Genomic DNA, 20,288 nt, shown 5'->3' with positions numbered 1-20,288 from the left:
AAACCCCAAAGGAATGGAGCTCAAATCAGATAAGCGCTTTTCCTTAAAACACAAACAGTCTTGCAACGATACCATCAAATACCGGACGCCATTGGCAATAACATACACATTCATCAACGCGTCAAGGTCAAACAGCCATTATTTAAACCACGGTGCATATTCTAGGTGTATAAAAAAGACTCACCCCTCGAGAAGATCTGAAGAAACAGACGTGGATCTGCAGCTCGGATAGCCGCCGTGTAGCGGTCTTCCATCCCGGGCACCTGCGCCTTCTTCTCGGGCATGAGCCGGACCCTCAGTCGGCCCCCGTCGGCACCCAACCACCACTCCAGGATAGTTGTGAGGTCCATTTCCAGGGTGAACGTAGGTGCCTCCTGGAAAACTGACAGTCCTCCACATCCCATCCGGATCATATCCTCCCCTATTTCCACCACCACTTGGTTAGATTTGCGACTAGCTTTGGTCAGACCGAATTTCAGAACTTTGGACAGCGGCCGTTCGGAAAAGAAGGGGAGCTGTCCATCTGAAGACGCGTTTGCCAACCTGGGCTCGGCAAAACTAGAAATAGTCTTCTGCAAAGGTATGCAATGCATTTTTAAGTTGGCACTGACTGCGTAACACGTTCTCCAAGTCTGACAGTCCCCATTGAGGGGTCTCTTAATAAACTCCGCCAGGTAAAAGCGCAGTAGAGAAGGAACAGCGAAATCCACAGCCAACGTTTTCCTCTTCAAACGCGAGTGGATGGTCTGGTTGAAGTCTCTCTTGGCCGTGTTTTCCACGACGTGGTTCCCACTCACGTCGGTGAGGACGGCTACGGGGTCGAGCGTCACCTCCTCGGATGTGGTCCCCGATCGGGCGCCTTGTAGCCTGCCGAAAAACGCCGCAGAACAAGCGAGCAGGAGCAAAAGCGAGAAATCGGCGCTCATGGTGGAAGCCGTCGAAGTCCTCATCTCGGGAGAAGATGCGTCTAATCCCACTGTCCCCCTGCCTCCTCCACCACGTCCGTCACATATGCGCAAACGCCAAATCAGCGAGTGCGACTGAAGCTTCTGCGCGTTTTTTTACCTTCTCTTCACGTGGCTCGTCGTATGAGGAAAAAAAGAAAATCAAAAAAGCTCTTTTCTTTTCACATATATTCGCCTGCCATCACTCTTTATCCGTCTGCCTCGAGGTCTATCCGATGGTTGGCCCCCAAACAGTCTCTTCTGCGATTTCTAATTGATATGCCGGTCTAGTCCGCTCCCGAAGCCCTCAAAGACTCCCTGTCTTCTGGCACTGTTGCGTACAAGAACTCTCTGTCAGCAACCACTCTTTCCTACAGGGTGGAGACACACGCACAAGAAAAAAAAACACACATACACACACAAAAATTAACTCCACGAGTATTTTAAATACATCCCCTGTCTATAAACTTTCCACAATGGATCCCTACTTTATGGTTCCGCAGATGCTGAGAACTGATGCAAGCTCCAATTCTGCCTGAACTATTTTACATATCCATTCGACGTCATTGCAAGACGTTCTTTTTTTTTCTTTCCCCTTCCACACGCGACTCCCACACGGCATGCAGTCCGTCAAAAGTGAGTCAGTAGCTGGCCCAAGGTGCGGTTTCGACGTGCTCTCACGTCACATGTGGATGTATTGCGATGAAAAATGGCAGGGAGGACGTGAGCTGATAAATGTCCACAGTTGCTTGCGGGGATTACCAATGATTTAGTGCAAGGTGAGACTGCTTGCCTTCTTATGCGCAACTCCAAGTTTTTTTTAAGGGTTAGTGTGTATCCTATCATATGAATGGATTTGTGGTGGTGTGAGGGGGGTTTCGTTTTATAAATTGGGCTAACCTAAGAGCTTCTTTCAGCTGCTTCTTCAGTTCCCCTCTCTCTTGAACCCCTCCACCCCTATTCATTGCTCTCTAAAAATCCACTAGATGGCATAAGCACACACACTAAAGATCACCCTTCATTTTCTCACAACTATTCATGAAGGGTGGAATTCAGGGATGTCAAAACACTGGCTCAAAAGCCACCTATGGCACAATACAAAGTTTTTTATGGGTCAGCTGCAATGAGATTTCCATTATCATCAAATATGGCCCATGAAAGAAGCTTAAATTCAGTCTACATGCTGTAGCTTTGCTCCGCTTTAACACTTTCAATGGAGTTAGCCATTCAAACAATTATTCTCCCTACACTCAACTAAAGTACCCAGAGAAAACCCATGGAGTCCCACAGAGAACATCCAAACTCCACACAGATGTACTGACCTGGATTTGAACCCGAATACCCCACTATAAGGCTGACGCGCTAACCACTCAACCACTGGACCACCCCACAATTATTTCCAATTGCTAAAACTGTTAAATTTCTGAATTTTGTTATGCATAAATAAACTTAAATACAATCTAATTTGAGTCATACTTTTTAAAAATTGAATACCGTATTTTCAGGACTATAAGGCGCACCACATTATAAGGTGCACCGCATTATAAGGCACACCTTCAATGAATGACATATTTGAATTGTTTTTCCCATATAAAAAGCACACTAGATTATAAGGCGCCCTATCTATTTTGGACAAAATGTAAGACTTTTAAGTGCGCCCAACAGTCGTGAAAATACTGTATATTATTATATCCAGGCTAAAAATGGTAGTCATCCAACTGAGACATACAGACTGATGACATAGCAAAGACATGACTGTGAGTCATGGTTTTCAATTCAGAAAGCAACTAAAGAAAGAGTACATTTTTGATGACAATGAAGTGAATGTGTTTAGCAGCTCCTCTCCAGGCCATTTGTTCACTGCACAGACTTGCACGTCTGCTCACTGAAGGTCAGTTAGGGAGCGCTTTTGTGATAAATTACATACAGATATGTTCTTACAGAAACCCTTCCCCCCTCTAGCGTCACATTTCATGCTATGTGGTAAACCTCATAAATCAGTAGATGAGTCACTACGAGTGGCTATCGGTCCATCCTGCCAGATTTTCTCCCATGGCCACTCAACCGTCCTTCTCTAAAGATCCTCAACACACAACTTAAGATGCCAGTGATAGCTTTTTTAAAACATTTCAATGCATATACATACTAGGGATGTCCCAATCTCAGTATAAGATCGGAAACCGGGCCCGATCGATAGCAATTTCAGAGGATTTGAAACGGTCAAATTGGATTAAATGCCTTTCACTGTGAATGGCAGGGAAACATGATCTATCTGATTGTATCTTTCAGTTTTCATTCTGTATCCGATCACCTATGAATGCCTTGCTGAAAACATACAGTAAAGAGAAATGGGAGCAACCAATGGGGAAAGGGGTATAAAAAATAGTGATAGAGCAACCTGATGTGTATTATGTGCAAAAGTTGCAATATTATAAATTGCTAAGGCAGAGGAATATATAAACATACCAGAGCTATATTAGAGTACTCAACTTTGACTCATAAAAACTGACATTTTTTTAGTGAAATACTTCATTGAGCTCACAATCAACCAGACTCTATCTCTAAAAGCCAATCAATAACTGGAGTTTGAGACCTTTTTTAACAAATTAAATGGAGAAGAAAGACTAAACTTGCCTGTGTGTGTGTGTGTGTGTGTGTGTGTGTGTGTGTGTGTGTGTGTGTGTGTGTGTGTGTGTGTGTGTGTGCATTGAAGACTGATAGAAAAGCAATTGAAAGGAAAATGACTTTGTCTTTGGTCAATTATCTTCTCAATTATGCATCATCAATGCGAAACGTAGGCACTCGGCCTTGTCCATATTTGCAAAAACAAAAGAAATTACCCACATACAAATGTACACACTTTTTTTTTTATAACTAGAAAAAATATTTGGTTAAACACTTTAAATTGCCCTTAAATACGATCATTTGTTCATGTCATGGTGCCCTGTGATTGGCTGGTCACCAATTCACGGTGTCCCATAACCCACTGCCCACAGTTGGCTGGGAGAGGCTACAGCACCCCCGCAACCCTTGCAAGAATGGATATAAATAACTAGGAGATCAAATCATTAACTTTAAATAGTCTCTAACTTTATCAAAACCAAACTGTGTCACATTTCCCATTAAGTTTCAACCTAAGAAACACAAATAAAATGATTACAAGCCAAGAGCTCATCAAAAAAAAATAATCTGTGTGACTATTATTGATTATCATGTGAGCAAAAACACTATTTCCCTATATTGAATGGAATGAGACAGTGGGAGACGGAATCAAACGCCATGTGTGATGAATTCTCAACATAGAAAATTTAAAACACGCAATCTGACAAAAAAGGTAGTTGGAGAGGAAATGATATTACCTGTACAGAGAGAAGAGAGCAACATGCTGGCTTGGAAAGAGTAAAAGTATGTCATTTTTCACATGCCTCTCTCTAGTCAATATGAGTGGGAGCTGTGCTGAAGGCTGAAGTGATGTATTAGGGGACGAGAGGATAATACAGGGCATGCCGAGCGTTTGATTCCATGACATACACTACATCACATGGGAGAGGTTAGAGGTGAATTAATAGTGAATTATCTGTTGTCAAGAAAAATTGTGGGTGGCTGGAAGGGCTACACTAAACAGAAAGTGAAAACAAAAATGTGTACATTTATCGTGGAAAGGCCAGTCCTTATATTCTATCAACAGCTCTTGACTAAATATCAAGATAAAGTCTTTTTCGGTACAAATTTTAGACTCAATATGAAATAAATGCAACTATTTTTTGGAGGGGTAATCTCAGTAAAGCATTGGTGTGCAAACTACGGCTAGCGAGCCACCTGCAAACTGTGAAAACACAATTGAACCGCAAAATAATCTTAAATTCGGCCTATACTCTGTAGCATTTCTAATCTTCAACACTAGATGGAGTAAACCACTTCAACAATACCTCTCCATTATTTCCATGCAGGAAAATGTATTTTCAATAGCCAAAACCAGCTGACTTGGCGCTGGATTGGTCGCCAATCAGTTGTAAGACAGACATTCGTACTCACAATCACATACCAACACCAATTGGGAATCAATCCACTGCACCACTGGCTCATTTACACAATTCTATACCATAAATAGAAAGATAGAGAGGCATACTTGTGCTCTATATATTTATTTATAGCACCTGAAGATAGATTTTTCTCTACCTATTCCTTGATCCCCACCCCCACAAAAATTCCACTCACTATTACACATTTGAGTACTTAATAAATAGTATGTAGTGATACACACTTTGCAGGAGACACATGGCTAATAAAATGGGCCACAACCTCTGTTGCTGTGGCTATCAAGAACTGGCAGGAGAAAAATTCTCCTCATTTCAGCGACTTGTTTTCTCCAAATTACAACCATTAAGATCAAATGTCTCCCACAAATCATTTCACACTACATAGCTAGAATGTTTCGATTTCTCCATTTTTTTTCTTCACGCTTCACTTTATTAGTCTATACACTCTATGTACTAATGTAGAAAAGCATTTAAGCTATTAGATGCGCCAATCATGTTCAACAGTGTATTTTTTGAAAACTAATATAACACAATAAATTCAATAGTCCGAGTTTCTTCAACAGGATAAGCACTTAATTTTGTTTTTTGCAGATTACCATGACACTTTTCTCCAAAAAACCCTTTTAAAAAATAAAAGGCAGGCGAAGGCCAACTTAATATTCTTTCACTTGTTAAACAAAGCATCAAAATTGGGTAAAAAAAATTTAAAATGGAAGAAAATCAGCGTAAAAGAATTACTTAGTCAATTTTCAATCCGTATTTATGGCCAATGTTCCCTCTAAACTGCGCAATTGCTCACTACTCTCGTCTTCTCTGCGCAGCAGCAATCATATGGCGCGCAGTAAATAAAATCCAAACATTTTTATTTATATTTTTTACCCCTTCCCCAATGATGGCACCGTTTATGTGGCAGTAGCTTTGTCCACACTTATGTTTTTTGTGTTTTACAGCATGTTTTACATGAAAAATTAGAAGGAACATTGCTTATAGCAGTAAGAAATCAAAAACTATCTGTATTAGAGAGGTCACGCTCTTGGAATTTAGACATTGTGATTTGAATCCATTCAAATCAGAAGTACTAAGACTGAAAGAAAGAAGAACGTTGTCTGAAGAATGAAACATTTTGTTCTGCTATTCATGACACTGGCCTCCTTGCTGGCATTTATCAAGACGGAATATAAAATAAAAAAAAGTGTCATTTTGTGCGTGCAGCTTTTTAAATAGCAGCAACATAACGAGCTACACCAAACTGTGCAATAAAGACAATCTACTTTTTAGAATTTTCTTCTTCTTCTTCTTCTTCTTTTGATCTGCTGACATTGAAACAAGAGATATGAGAATCCTCGTGAATGCCAAATCTAGATTCAAGGTCATGCTGCTTCCATGCTGTATTCTGTATATCTACTTGGACACAATCCACCCCCCCCCCCCACCCCCACCAACACAGTCTCCTTTTTCCAACCCACACACTTGCACATCCTAAGAAAAAATTGCCTCATAAAACTGCCACAACTCGTACTTCAACAGAACTTTTGGCATAAATAATGTCGCAAAGAACTCTACTATCTCACATAAGCATATAATCATCATGTTAGAGGCTCAAAGAAGTCAATGTATTAAGCCAATTCAGGTCTTATAATACATCCGACCTTTGACCTTTTGGCGCACAAACAAAATTATTTCACTGTTTGTTATTTTTTTCTTTTCTGAATTTAAGCTTCTTGTGCGTGCTATATTCAATATTTTCATCATAGCTGCAGGCCAATAAAACTGGCCAAAAGCCATAATTTGGACAGTGACAAACTATAATGAATTCAGAGCAGAAAGATGTAAACAAGCCAAATGATTGACACTAAAAGATCGTATCAACGTTATCCATTCCGCATTGCAAATTGTCTTCTTAACAATGTGTGAGGCACAAACTCAGAAGAAAGTCTGGACACCCTCCCTGGCCTTAATCACTCCGCCTACCTAGACGTAAATCACCAAGAGAGACCAACACGAGACATAAATGAGACACTTAATCCTCCTGCTAATAATTGCTCCATTAGGAAGTGAGCAATGATTAAAGCTCATAGAGTCCAATCAGTTCTATGCATCCCTATTCTGGCATCTGAACAAATTCCTCATGGGGATTGCGGGAAAATAAACATTGGCGGAATGACTTTTTCATCGTGTTTCACAGTTTAGACACTAGAAACACAAAAACAAACAGCAGAGAGTGTTATGACTACAAGTCGGGGATTTTTTTTTGTTTTTTTTGGGTCCTTTCTTGTTGTTTTGGGAATGGTGGACTTTGCGCCTACCGGGAGTGGATTCAACTTTGTTTGCTGAGTTATGCAAAGATACGGTATGCCTTTGCCTGGGGAGTTTTCTTACTATCCTCTTTATCATGTTTTTATAGCAGCCAATATTTCTACCGCTAATGGGACTCATGATTTTAATATGCTGAAAGCCTGTTTCACATGGTGCAGGCCATACAACTGGAATATATTTTTAAAGTTTACTTCTTGGAAGTTATAATCTTTCATGCCATTCTTTACATTTTTTGGATTGACAAGAGTTTTATTTATATATGTATATATACACATATATACATACATATACACATATATACATACATATACGCATATATACACATACATATATACACATATATACATATACACATGCACATACATATACACATATATACATACATATACACATATATACATACATATACACATATATACATACATATACACATATATACATACATATACACATATGCACATACATATACACATATGCACATACATATACACATATGCACATACATATACACATATATACATATATATACACATATATACATACATACATATATACACATACATATATACAAATATACACATGTATATGTATATGGGAAATTGCAATATTTTATCTATATATGGTATATATTGTCAGAATTAGGAAATGTGCAAAGCATAGGGTATTTTCCTTTCCCTCATGAAAAATACAGAAGTAGAAAAGTAATATAACAATAATAATACAAGTCCACCTTTGAACCAAACAGAAAAGTTGTTGAAATTGCTTTAGAATCTATTCATTGTTCCATTTTCCACGGTTGGGGTCACTTGTGTTAAGGATACCTCATGCAATAACATTTCTTTTTTGCACTAAAAGGTCACTTGACTCCATTAGAAGCGATAATTTGGTTGTTTCTTTTATTTATTATATTTACATGCTACTTAGCAAATTGAGTAGTACGTATTTGGCTGTTATCCATGATAAATGGATATGAGGATTTGTGCTGAGAAAGGAGCAAATGTGTAACACTATAAAACTGATGAAGCATTTTAATGCGATGCAGACTGGATGGTGGTTGTTATACATAATTTTAAACATTAAGCACGGCCTTAAAATGTGCAATCAAGATGTTGCACGTTTCAAGGAGAGAACATTTGCATGCAAATAAATAATTTCACCCTGTAGAATTGAAACTATTGTTAAAAAAAATGTACCAATGAGCTTTTCAACATAATATACTGTATCTAATTACTCAAGCATAAAAGCTATGAGGTTAAAAATGTTCCAATATCCATCTATTTATCCTCACCACTGGAGCCTATCAAAGCTGCCTTTGCTAAAGAGGTGTAAACGTTGAACTGCTAACTACTTCTGCGAATTGCATAACAATTAAAGAAAACCATTCCTACGCACACTGAGGGGCCTTGCTATACTTTAAACTCACTTTATCAAGAGTTTTTTTAAACACTAATTAAATGATCGACTCTTGTCAAGGAGCATTCCAAAGTAACTGATCAAGACATACAAAAATCCTATTAAAAATTGCAATGAAAATGATTTTTGTAGCAGTTTGCCTCTGCATAGTTGAAACTATTTGCATAATAAAAGGCTGGGATTTGAGCAGAGGTCTTATAACTCAATGGAAAACAGTAGTTTTTGATCGTGCAATGAATCAAAATGCAAAATTGGAAGAAAAATCTAATTAAAAATTATAAATTATTGTCATCATACACAGCTGGGTATAACCGTTTTTCCGGTAAAAACATGAATAAGTAATATAAGAATATAAAAAGTCACATCCTGGCAGGGTAAGTTCAAAAATATTGCACAGTCTAAGATATGATGAATTCTAAAATATTGCACAATGTAAGATATGATAAATTCTAAAATCTAAGATATATAAGACATGATTCTGGGGGGATTTTGCCATACAAGTTCAAACAAGAAGCAGAATCACCATAATGCACTCCAAGTGGTTGAGTGGAAAAAAATAAATATATATATATAGAAATATATCGGCGGCAAGGTAGGTGTCTATCACATCTGCCTCACAGTTCTAAGCTCGAGGGTTCAACCTCTGGTGGATTCCATCCTTCTCGTGTAATGTGCACATCTTCTCCCCCTGCCTGCATCCCACATCCCAAAACTACACATGCTACTCAAAGCCAATTTACAGGTAGGTGTGAGTTATTCCATGCGTGGTTGTCAGCCTCCCCCATGCCCTACAATTGGCTGGCAACCAATACAGTCTTGTGTGCTGGGATAGGCTCCAGCACCCCTACAACCCTCAGGCAGATAAGCAGTTCGCAAAATGAACGAATCCCACACATGACCACACAGAATATGCATGTAGTTAACTTCTCATCTAGCTGTCCTCCCACCTCTATCACAGAGGAAAGAAATATTCCATGGCTTGTCAGAGAATATTCCTTCAACCAATGCAGTACTACAGATGATATTTGCTTACACTTGCATCATTTACCCACTCGACTGTAAACCGTTAGTTTGGCCTATGATCCGCTAAATGCGCAGTTGACTTTGGGACTTCGCCCCTGGGGTTTTAAATGGCATTTAACTTTCATACACCATCCCTTCTTAACTCCTTCAATGCTCATTTATGTTGTTTCTATCTCTCTCATGTTTTACCCCATAGTGCGACTGTAAACAAGCTTAAGGAGTGACTCCTGTGAACACTTTAACTCCAAACAGAAATAAAAAAAAAAGACAGCCAGTCGACAAACGTAGTTTTCCGCTGGGGGGTGAAAAAGACCCGAGAAGAACCACTAGAATCTTGTCAGGGACTGACTTTCATACAAAAATGATAAGAGGTTTTCACGCGTTTGGGTTGACATTCACTTGGAATATGTGTGTGGTGCTGATACAGGCGTGCCTCTTGCGGTTTGTGTTACAGAACTTGTTTTAGACTATTTATTTAACAGCCTTACTCTGAAGGCAAAGTTTGAAATAAGCTGTGCTGATACGTGTCAACGTACTCAATTCCCATAGAAAGAATGAAGCAATGAGACAAAAGGACCCGCTGTTCATATTTTCTACATCGTGTGTAAAAAATAACAACTAGAAATTCGGATTTCACAATCTGTCTTTGCTTTTTTTGGATGAATAAAGGCATCAATAGATGTTTAGAGAATATATAGATAAAAAACAAAAGAGCTCACCTGTTTTTATCAGTCAGTCCCATGCATCCAAAATTCTTCACTAAAAAAGTGTTTCAGTTTGTCTGAGATGGAGATGAGTTTACTTCCCTGAAGAAGAAAAGAAGAAAACCATTTTGTAAATGTCCTGAGGTTTCAGGATTTGACATTTACGTATTTCACATTTCAGTATTTGACGTTTACTAGAGAACTTTAGAAATAAATTGCCTATACCAGAACAGTAGGGTCATACTAGTGGATGGAAAACAATTGACCATAATCATATTTTCTATATCTTTGACAGCTAATCGGGATCTAAAATAGACCTGAAGAAAAATAAGCTACAAAAAAGTATGCACAGTGGAAAAGTGAATCAATTTTAACTAAAAAGTCAAACTGGATTGGATGTATAATTCCCTATTGATGTCATTAACAATGAAAAATGAGTAATACACCCTTGATGTATAGTTTGGCCATAATATAACTAATAGGTAATTTAAGTACTTAGCGCAACATGTCGCCAATTGTTTAGTATGTGTGTTAAAAAGCTTTTTTTTGCCATTTGTTTCAGAGGAACAAGTGACTTTTGTCGGGTCCATTAAAGAGTGCAGTAAGTGTCGATTAAATGCAATGAAATCACCAGGAATGGCAGTTGAGGAAGGAAATTGAAACTATAAAAGTATAAGCAGCATATTTAATTCATCTGAATGCAGATTTAAAATATTTTTCTCTTGCAAAGTCTATTCATAGGTGTTTTTTTTGTTGTTGTTTTTTAATTCAAGACATCATTCAGCATTATAATGTCTAGTTAGTCTCTCATCCTGAAGAATTTGAGAATTTATGACTTGGAACAGCGGGTAATTAAGACACTTGTAAACTGCTAATTATCCCTTGGTGTTAAGTGCTGAGATAGGAATTAGCTATTATCGTGTGAGGGGCATGAGATCCTTATTACACATGATCAGCATTTAGATGTTGTGCCTTTTTCAAAACAGATGTTTTCCCATTTGACAAGCTTTTCTAATAACAGTAACACAGGTGTACAGTATGTATCATCAAGATACTGAGTATTTATTTACATTCACTTTAAAAATTCACCATATGAGTGCTTAATACACACCAAATAATCCCTAGAATGGATACAGATTGGTCCTTGTAGCTTGATTTCTTCCGCTTTTCTATATAATTTTTTTCTATGTGAACACTGGAATCCACCAAGTGAGTTTTCAGTTGAGGTGACATCGTCACACCATGCCGAGATCTCCTTTCGTCGTCACAGAGTGATAGCTAACGTTAATTCCCCTTCGTGTTATGTCTGATTGTTGGCTGAATCCCAACTACTTCATACTGCCTCACACAAAAGGTTCTGCAAGTCCACCACTGGCCTCTTTGCTCCTTTCAAGCTGCCATTGTTTGAACTTCCCACAGCCATTAATCAATGCTTCTATTTCTACTGACTGACACCCACACACAAGCTCCGCAGTCAAGATTTTACCGCTTGCTGTAGTGCCATACGCTGGCTATGAAAAATTCATTGGCTCCTTAGCAACCGGCAAAGTGAGGGAATATTGCAAGTTAGCGACAGGCAGTAGCAGTGGAAGAAGAAGAAGAGGAAATGGAGAACATCTAGATGAGTAAAGATGTGGAGCAGACATCCATTCAGCGTAAACTGTCTCATTAGTTGTTTCTGCATAGACTCGGTTAACTGGCTCCGGTCTGCCTGAATTAGAGATGACTGTGAAACTCTAAAATGTACAGACTTAGAGTCTATCAAGTATGCAATTCTGGACAGAAAAAAATCCACAGGTGTCAAAGTGGCAGGGAGGAAGACCAAAGCCTTTTTTATTCATGAATGTAATTAAATAACTATGTATGGAAAAAGTGAATGTTTACATGTCTTACTTTTTAATTAAAATTAAGAAATGATTAAAAGATAAAAAATATTTGTAGGCAGCTTGAAGAAATATTCCATTTACAAATACTACCAAAGCGTTTTTAATTATATTGAGCTTCTAAAGAAGTAGTGCCACTCAAGTAAGTGTCATAAATATATATACAAATACATGCATATATACATATACATAGTATATACACATGCATACATATACATAGTATATACACATGCATACATATACATAGTATATACACATGCATACATATACATAGTATATACACATGCATACATATACATAGTATATACACATGCATACATATACATAGTATATACACATGCATACATATACATAGTATATACATATGTATACATATACATAGTATATGCATGTGCATACATATACATAGTATATGCATATGCATACATATACATAGTATATACATAGTGTGTATATGGCAAATATGTACTGTATATTAATGTACAATGACTTCCTCCTACCTTTAATATGCAAAATATTTCTAGTTAAAGAACAGCGCTCATCCCAATCTAGAATAAGTTCATCAATATTTTTGATTTTGTTTCTGTCATGGATAAATTAGTTAAGACTAGATGTCTGATTTTATTCCATCATCAACAAAGAGTAATTACACAAAGTCATTTGAGTGCTTTAGCAAGGTTTGGCGATAATTTACCCTGATTAGATAAATCCTATTAAGTCCATTAAATTACGCCGCTTCAATATAATTCAAACTCTGTTGATCTGGGACAATTTTTGGCCGGGAGCTTCATAAACAACATTTCTATTTAAGTAGCGAAAAAATAAATAAAAAGCACGCATACCTGGAATTATAAATCTTGACATTTTGAGGGAGTTATCGAAACTGAAACAGCATTGTTGTTATGACAACAAGAAAAATAGAGATTGTGCTCATTGCAATTGAATCACATTCTTTGCCTTCCTGAACATTTACTGAACAGCAGAACAAAACAAATCAAGAATTATTAGTATTTTATATTTTGCAATACTCTATATATATAGATATTATTAAAATAAACTTTGGATAATGAAGAAAAAATGTCAAGTGACATCAAAAAAAAGTCAACAACAACAAAAATATGACCAATTTATCAGTGATTTGAACACTTTTCTGTCACTATGTGGACTTATGACTGACTGGAGACCAGTACAGGGTGGACTCATACAGTCAACTTGGACAAATTCCAGTACTCACTGATCCAGAACAAGACAAGAAAATACATGGGAGGTAGTGAAAATGCTCAAATGAATATGACCATAAAACAATAGCTCCGTGGACCGTAACATTGTTAAACCAAAATGCAAATTATATGGGATGGTCATATCTGAAGCAAAGTCACTAGTAAAGCTCACTCTTCGAAGTAACACATGAGCAATGATACAGTCTAGTGACTTACCCGCCAGTGGTTATATAAATGGCACTAAAAGCAAGGCGAGCTACAGTCTCACAAAGGGGAACCTGACAAAAACAGCCATTAGGAATATCGGACTGTAAAATTAGAATAATGATGGACAAAAAAAAAGGGTAGAGGGAAAAAAATGCATGTGCCTTTTACAGAATACTACAGATTTGTCAAAATCGAGGTTAAAAAAAAGACACTTTTATAGCTTCAGTATATGAGGCACTTCAAAATGGGGAGAATGCAATAAGCAAAGATTGAGCAATCACATCGTATGTGACACTGGCGGCTGTCTGGTACTCAAAATACTGCAAATATTTTTGCATCGTGCAATTCAACAGGTTCATTCAAAGTGATTTTCACAACATGAAGATATGAAGTGTCCAAACTGCTATTCTGTTTTATCTGCATCTTTCTTATTGATAGATATGTTATTTCAAAGTCTAAACATGACGAGATGATTGACAGCATGGTCGCATTCCCTTCGATCTTTGAAGGATACTTTAGTCGCAGTCTGTCAAATGGTAATCATAACACAAGAGTGGGAATCTTTGATTGAGTCAACCAGGCAGACAAGCGCCTTACACTGCAAAGTAAGCTCAGTGACATATTTGAGATCATTTTGTAATCTATATGCAAATATTCTCCACCATTTCCATTGCACCCCTTTTATGGGTCACTGTAGGTGTTGGTAGATTATAATACGGAATATCTCAAACTGGAGTGACTAACTCAAAGACAGCTGTACTTGAGTCATAGGGACAATTTAATGATTTGCGACTGGGATTTGAAGGAAAAACAACATAGACCGGAACTGGGAGGGTACAAGACTCGACTTGGGTGGCAATGACTCAGGACTCGCCGTGAATCGACTCAGAAGGGAATGACTCGAGACTCGCCGTGACTCGACTCACAAGGCAATGACTCGGGACTCGACATGACTCGACTCTGCATTTCCTGACTGCAAGAGCCAAATGTAACACTTGCGACACCATCATAACCTACCATAAAGCCATCATGTCATCACTTGACGTTAGCTAATGCCTAGTGTAACATAATATACGTGCAGCAACAAATTGTTCTGTTATCTGCCTTTTCCATTTTAGTGTGTAAGTGCTGAGGAAGTGTGTGAATGCAGCGAATGACATTTTAAACCGTGAAACGCCACCATGGCTTTCAAATCCATGAGTACCACAAGTGTCTTGTTAAAAAGGGCAAGGTGACTCGTGACTCAATTCAGCTCGACACCACCTCCCGATCCGACTCGACTTAACCTGGTGACTCGACACGCCCCCGCCGGTAAAGTCTGGGAGACTCGCTAGACCTGCAACTCCACTTGTGACTGACTGGGATCAAAAAGGGACTTGCCTGCTATCTTAACCCCATTCATCTTTCACCCCTCCTGTTTTCTATTCTGTATACCGAATCATCCCAGCTTTAAAATTTCCGTTTCAAGCGTCTTCAAACACAAGACGATAAAAGGAAACGTCTATGTGAGATCCCTCTTGTCTTGCTACGGCGGGCTGATGGCAAGGACAAGTGGATACGTCTGCGTGAAATAAAGTTATAGTGTCGCAGTGCAGCCCAAGAAGGAGAGTATCACAGTCACATCAGGGTGCTCACATAGGCTAATCCTCTCTTTACAATTCTAAATGTTTGATGAGTCACTTCAACGGCAAGGCCAGGGTTGATTCTCACAGTGTATGCCCATTAAAGCGCCAACTGTTTCCCAGCATGTTCGGGGTCCCTTGCTGTGTTTGTCACCGTGTGTGGTTGTACACACAGCCAACCAATCTCGCTCACACATCTCATGTATTACTAAATGAAGTGTAATATTTTGGTATCAATAGCCATGGCCTAAAAATCCTCAATTATATATGCCACTCAAAATAAAAGTACAGAGAGCAAAGGCGGTTTTCAAAGTGGCGTTATAATTGTGTGTGTGTGTGTGTGTGCACTATCTCATTAAGTTACAATGGCAGATGGAGCTAATTTTACAACCAATCATGCTTAAAAATTTTTATATTTAATTAATTTGTCTTACCACTTATCCTCACAAGGGTTACAGGGTTGCTGGAGCCAATCCCAGCCAACTTTGAGAGGGGGACACACTGATTTTGGTGGCTGTGATTATATATTTAGTTATTATTTAATTCGAATGAACGTTTTAAAGCCCTAATTTTATTTAATAAACGTGAGAGGTTGATTCCAGTGCATATCTATGTAAAAAAATAATAAATGGGTGAGGTGGAGAGTCTATACAAGTGTAAGATTATGCAGAGAGTTATGATATATTGTTTCCGTGTTAAAATATCGACAAGTTGTCTTGATTTTTCCGCCATTGGTCTCAATGCACAAGCAAAGTTTTATAAAGCTAATAGCATACATAATGAAGTTCAAATGTTTTGGTTTTCTTCAGCTATTCATTTTGTAAGAGCAAAAATAATATAATCAAGTCCTAATAACTTTTCTTTGTTACACTGAATGAACATTTCACAAGACAAAATAGTCGTAATAATGAATCAGAACTCAAAGTGGAAAGGCAATGAAATTTTCATTGTGGTGTTGGACAATAAAACTTTCTCTAATTAGTTTCAGCTCATAATGGGTTTCCTGTACGATACCACAGTACTTCCTGTCTCCCTAGCCATGAGAAATTTGAACAAACTCTAATTGTTTAGTCACAACTCCTCTCTTCTTCTTTTTTTTTGTAATTATTTTCAAAACACTTTGCTGGCATTTTATTACACCCAAGGCAACTGTGGAAATAGATTAAAATGGCTTTGCTTTTCGATTCATAAAAGCTCAAGTTGCATTTTTTTTTTCCCCAAGAAACTACTTTGAAATGTTCAAGGAGATATAATTTCGTATAAAGTCAAAGATCACAAAGCACTACAATATACACGCACACAAATACACAAATACACACTACAATAAAACATCTACATTGATTGGAAATAATAGATAAGCACTGTTTAGGTGACTATTCTTATTTTGTGGGCAGTATTCAATGACATTTCCATCATTTTCTACAGGCTACACAAAAAACTATCCAGCGGACTATTGGCGGCCATGAGCCATAATTTGGACACTGCTACTTCAGCTCAAGACAAAAACTTGTTCACAAAAGCAATCAGCCAGGGGGAAAAGACAACTAGTATGTAACAGCTTGACAAGCTCTTTGATATGAGCCAATGCGTCAAATAATTACATCAGCATGTCATTTAGACTTAGGCCTGCTTTGTCATTTTTTTTAGTGAACCACCATGGTAGAAAGGGTCTTCCTTGGAACTGTGGAACAAAGACTACACATGCAAAATATACCATCTAAGACTCACTAGTCCAAACACAGACCTTTTCTAAACATGCTGACAACCATCACACTAAGTAGACACAACGAATGGTTGCCAGATCAACGCATATCCACTACTAACATTTGTCATCTATTTTATATCCATAGGATCCTTCAATACATGCATAAAGTTGTCACAATGTCATCACAACACACCACCATTGATTGATTGATGGAAAGTAGCCCAAATGCACTCGCAGGACTGTTGACAGCAAAGCCTGGAGAGGTATTTGTCCTCAAATGAGTTAGTCAACTGAGAAAATGCCACCAACATAAGCATGTTGTTACATTTTATTCTCAGCCAGCCCTTGATGCTTGCAGCATATTTCACTCAAAATGAATAAGCCATCAGAATGGGTGAGTTAGAGGGGTGTGTTCCTCAGCTTTTGCATCCCCAACCAAGGTAATTCTGCCCCGTTAAATGCATAGGGGAGGAAAAAAGGGGGAAAAACTGATGTGTGGGATGGAGTGTTGCATTTGCAATCCCCTCCCGTTTCTCCATAGGCACAAAGAAAGACAAAAAAATACAAAATAAGACTAACCTGACTTTATCTGTAGCTAATCCTGCTAGAGGCATTCAGGTTTCAGTATAAACAGAATATACTTCAATTTTGTGTTGAAAAGCTGACATATTGCCACCATATCTTCATATCAGTTAACGCTTATATTTATTTCAATTCAAATTTATTAATTCTAATGACGGAAATTGATTTAGAGGCAAGAAAACTTCTTCAGACAACAAGATAATGTCATCAATATATATGTGGGTAAGTATATATAAAAAATTGAATGAGAAATGTTGGGTTTTGGGCTGAATATACAAGAAGTCATGGCCGTATAATTCCTTGACTCATGCTTTGCTAAAAAAAACAATTACCTATTCATCATTTTGCATCTTCTAAAGCCATTTTGACTTCCAAATTAAAGCTTTTTCTTGCGTTATGTAGGCCACCGAGCTCCCGGGAGTCAACCAGTAATGCTACACTGTGACATTTTCCCAGCCACTCGGGAGCTCTTGTAACGAAAATGGGCTTCCCTCCCGCTTCACCACGCTTTCAGACTAAAGGGTGAGATTACACTTTTGGAAAAGGATCACCAGGAGATCAATGATTCATCTCACTTTATTACCACTATGCATAAGTCATGACCCAAGGGCTTCATTAGACTCTTCTAAAGTTTTACATCTTGTGAACAAATACGGAAGTGTCTCCTGAAATGAACAAAGACTTGAACTGGGACTTGCGTGGAGTCAAAATTCAAAGTTGGAACATTGGAAGGCCCTCACTAAGACTCGGGAGATATTAATGTGGGTTTTATTTTACACTCTCTAATCTTGTCTTACAGAAAGAGACTATTCTTTTTGAATGTGAGTTCAAATGAATATTAATGAATAAGTGCCATGGGATTGGCTGTCCAAGGTACAAGGCATGCTCTGAAGGAAAGTGATTGGTTATCGATTTCTAGCAACTTAATGAAGACAACAATTGTGCGAATTTATGTAAAGGTTTTCTATTAATTATTGGATTTAACGGTCAACAAAAATACATGTTTACATTGTAGTCATCCTAAAAAGTGTCCACAAAAAATAACCAAGGAAAAATTTAGTTATTTTTTCCTTCTTAAGTCAGATATTAATTTGGAAAGGTATACTTTAATGCCGTCCAAACTACGGACTTCTACGTATTTTTTATTGCCCCCTCAATCAGAAAAAAGAAAATGAAATCAGATCTACCTTTAGTTGCATTTTGCAGGAGTCTGTGGAGTCCCTCCGAAGCTCTTTCAGCAATAGACTGTTGCACTCTCATTGCAGGTAGAACTCTTTTCCGCAGATCTTTCCTCCCATCAGCTGTCAGGCTCCTTAACAAAACAAATAGAGTGTTAAGACCTACCTTATGCATGCATGTACATATATGTGCTTATATGTATGTGTATGTATGTAAAATAATAATAATACAATGTGATGAAGACCTATTTTGATGGTGATTACTCAGTTACATTTGCTTAGGAAAAACCATACTTTTTACCTCTTCATTTTAATCACATAACATATTTAAAATACCATAAAATATACTAAACTATTTTACAAAGAATACCATACAATTCCCATAATGAAAAGTCTGGCTTTTCTTTCTTTCTTTTGTTTTGATGGACTGAAAGCAGCATGAAGGAACTCATAGTATTAAAACGTCGCTATCAAATTGGCAAGTCGTTACATTCTCTTCACTAATAAACGTATAGAAGAAAAAAAAAAGGTGTTAAGAGCAATGACTTTCCTCAGGTGCAAGCTAGTCTTTTAAATCAATGCTCAAAAGTTATTTTGGCTCTGCTTGACTTGTTATTGCACATTAACTGCTGGGCAGTGCGCCTGCCTTTGTCAGTGAAACATTTCAGCAGCCAGCTGAGTGAGGCAGAGACAATCAAAAGTTGCCTTGGATACGTAAAAATAGTTCATTTACCCAGTCCCTCAAGGTAAAAAACCATGACTGCATTCTGCTATTCCACTTTAATGTGCTTTCAAACATTGCAGGAAAAACACCTTATAAACACAAGCTGGAGTCTGAATAAGTTCATTTATACACGGTCAACTTCAATATTAATATATGTACAAATAGAATGTATTTTCTATGTCTAAGTGTTACCTTTTGGGACTTAGTTATCCTATTTTTTGCACGTGAGTAACCTGATTTGCATTTTTTTCTACGCCGAGCCTTGTTTCGATATAAAAAAAAATAAATGTAAGGAGAAGAAAATATCTAAATGTATTTTTCCCCAATTTGAACAAGTTATTACAGCTATATATTCATATAAAAGGGTGATTTTAAAGAAAAAAAATGTAAATATTGGAACTAAGTGGTTTAAACAATGTACTCTACATCAATATGTTTGTTTACTTGATTTTTTTTCGCTATCGTTAGACATTTTCACACTTTTTGTACGCAAAAAAACTCACTTATACACATCATAGATACCCTTTATAGTATTAACAATTACTTGACAACATGTCTATCCCCCTCACACCTGCATGATTTTAGCACTTTCCAAACAGGCTCTTTGGATGGATCTTTTTCAGTTCCAGTTATTGTCAGTACAGACAAATAAAAGGCATTGCCATGGCAGCAGTTTATGCCCCTGACAATGTGGCTGGTGGGATTTTAGAAGCAAGACACATCTACA

At 37.7% G+C, this 20,288-nt stretch overlaps 1 protein-coding gene across 4 annotated transcripts in view; it reads right to left on the bottom strand.

Moving 5' to 3' along the window:
• The window catches only part of alk (ALK receptor tyrosine kinase), a 159,736-nt gene extending 140,767 nt beyond the window's left edge, over positions 1 to 18,969 (bottom strand). For 2 of the 4 annotated variants that reach the window (XM_077731422.1, XM_077731426.1), the window contains exons 1-3: positions 18,847 to 18,969; positions 10,456 to 10,542; positions 185 to 1,315 (exon numbers count right to left, since the gene is read on the bottom strand). In XM_077731422.1, coding sequence (XP_077587548.1) covers positions 185 to 950 — 766 coding nt within the window. In that variant the 5' untranslated portion in view covers positions 951 to 1,315; positions 10,456 to 10,542; positions 18,847 to 18,969. The other 2 variants (XM_077731424.1, XM_077731423.1) reach the window with 2 other exon arrangements.
• Between the last annotated feature and the right edge of the window lie 1,319 nt (positions 18,970 to 20,288).

This window comes from Stigmatopora nigra, chromosome 13 (assembly GCF_051989575.1).
Source record: "Stigmatopora nigra isolate UIUO_SnigA chromosome 13, RoL_Snig_1.1, whole genome shotgun sequence".
Taxonomy (NCBI): domain Eukaryota; kingdom Metazoa; phylum Chordata; class Actinopteri; order Syngnathiformes; family Syngnathidae; genus Stigmatopora; species Stigmatopora nigra.
Note: the sequence above shows the minus strand (reverse complement) of the source record. Positions and strands in the feature narration are given on the sequence as shown.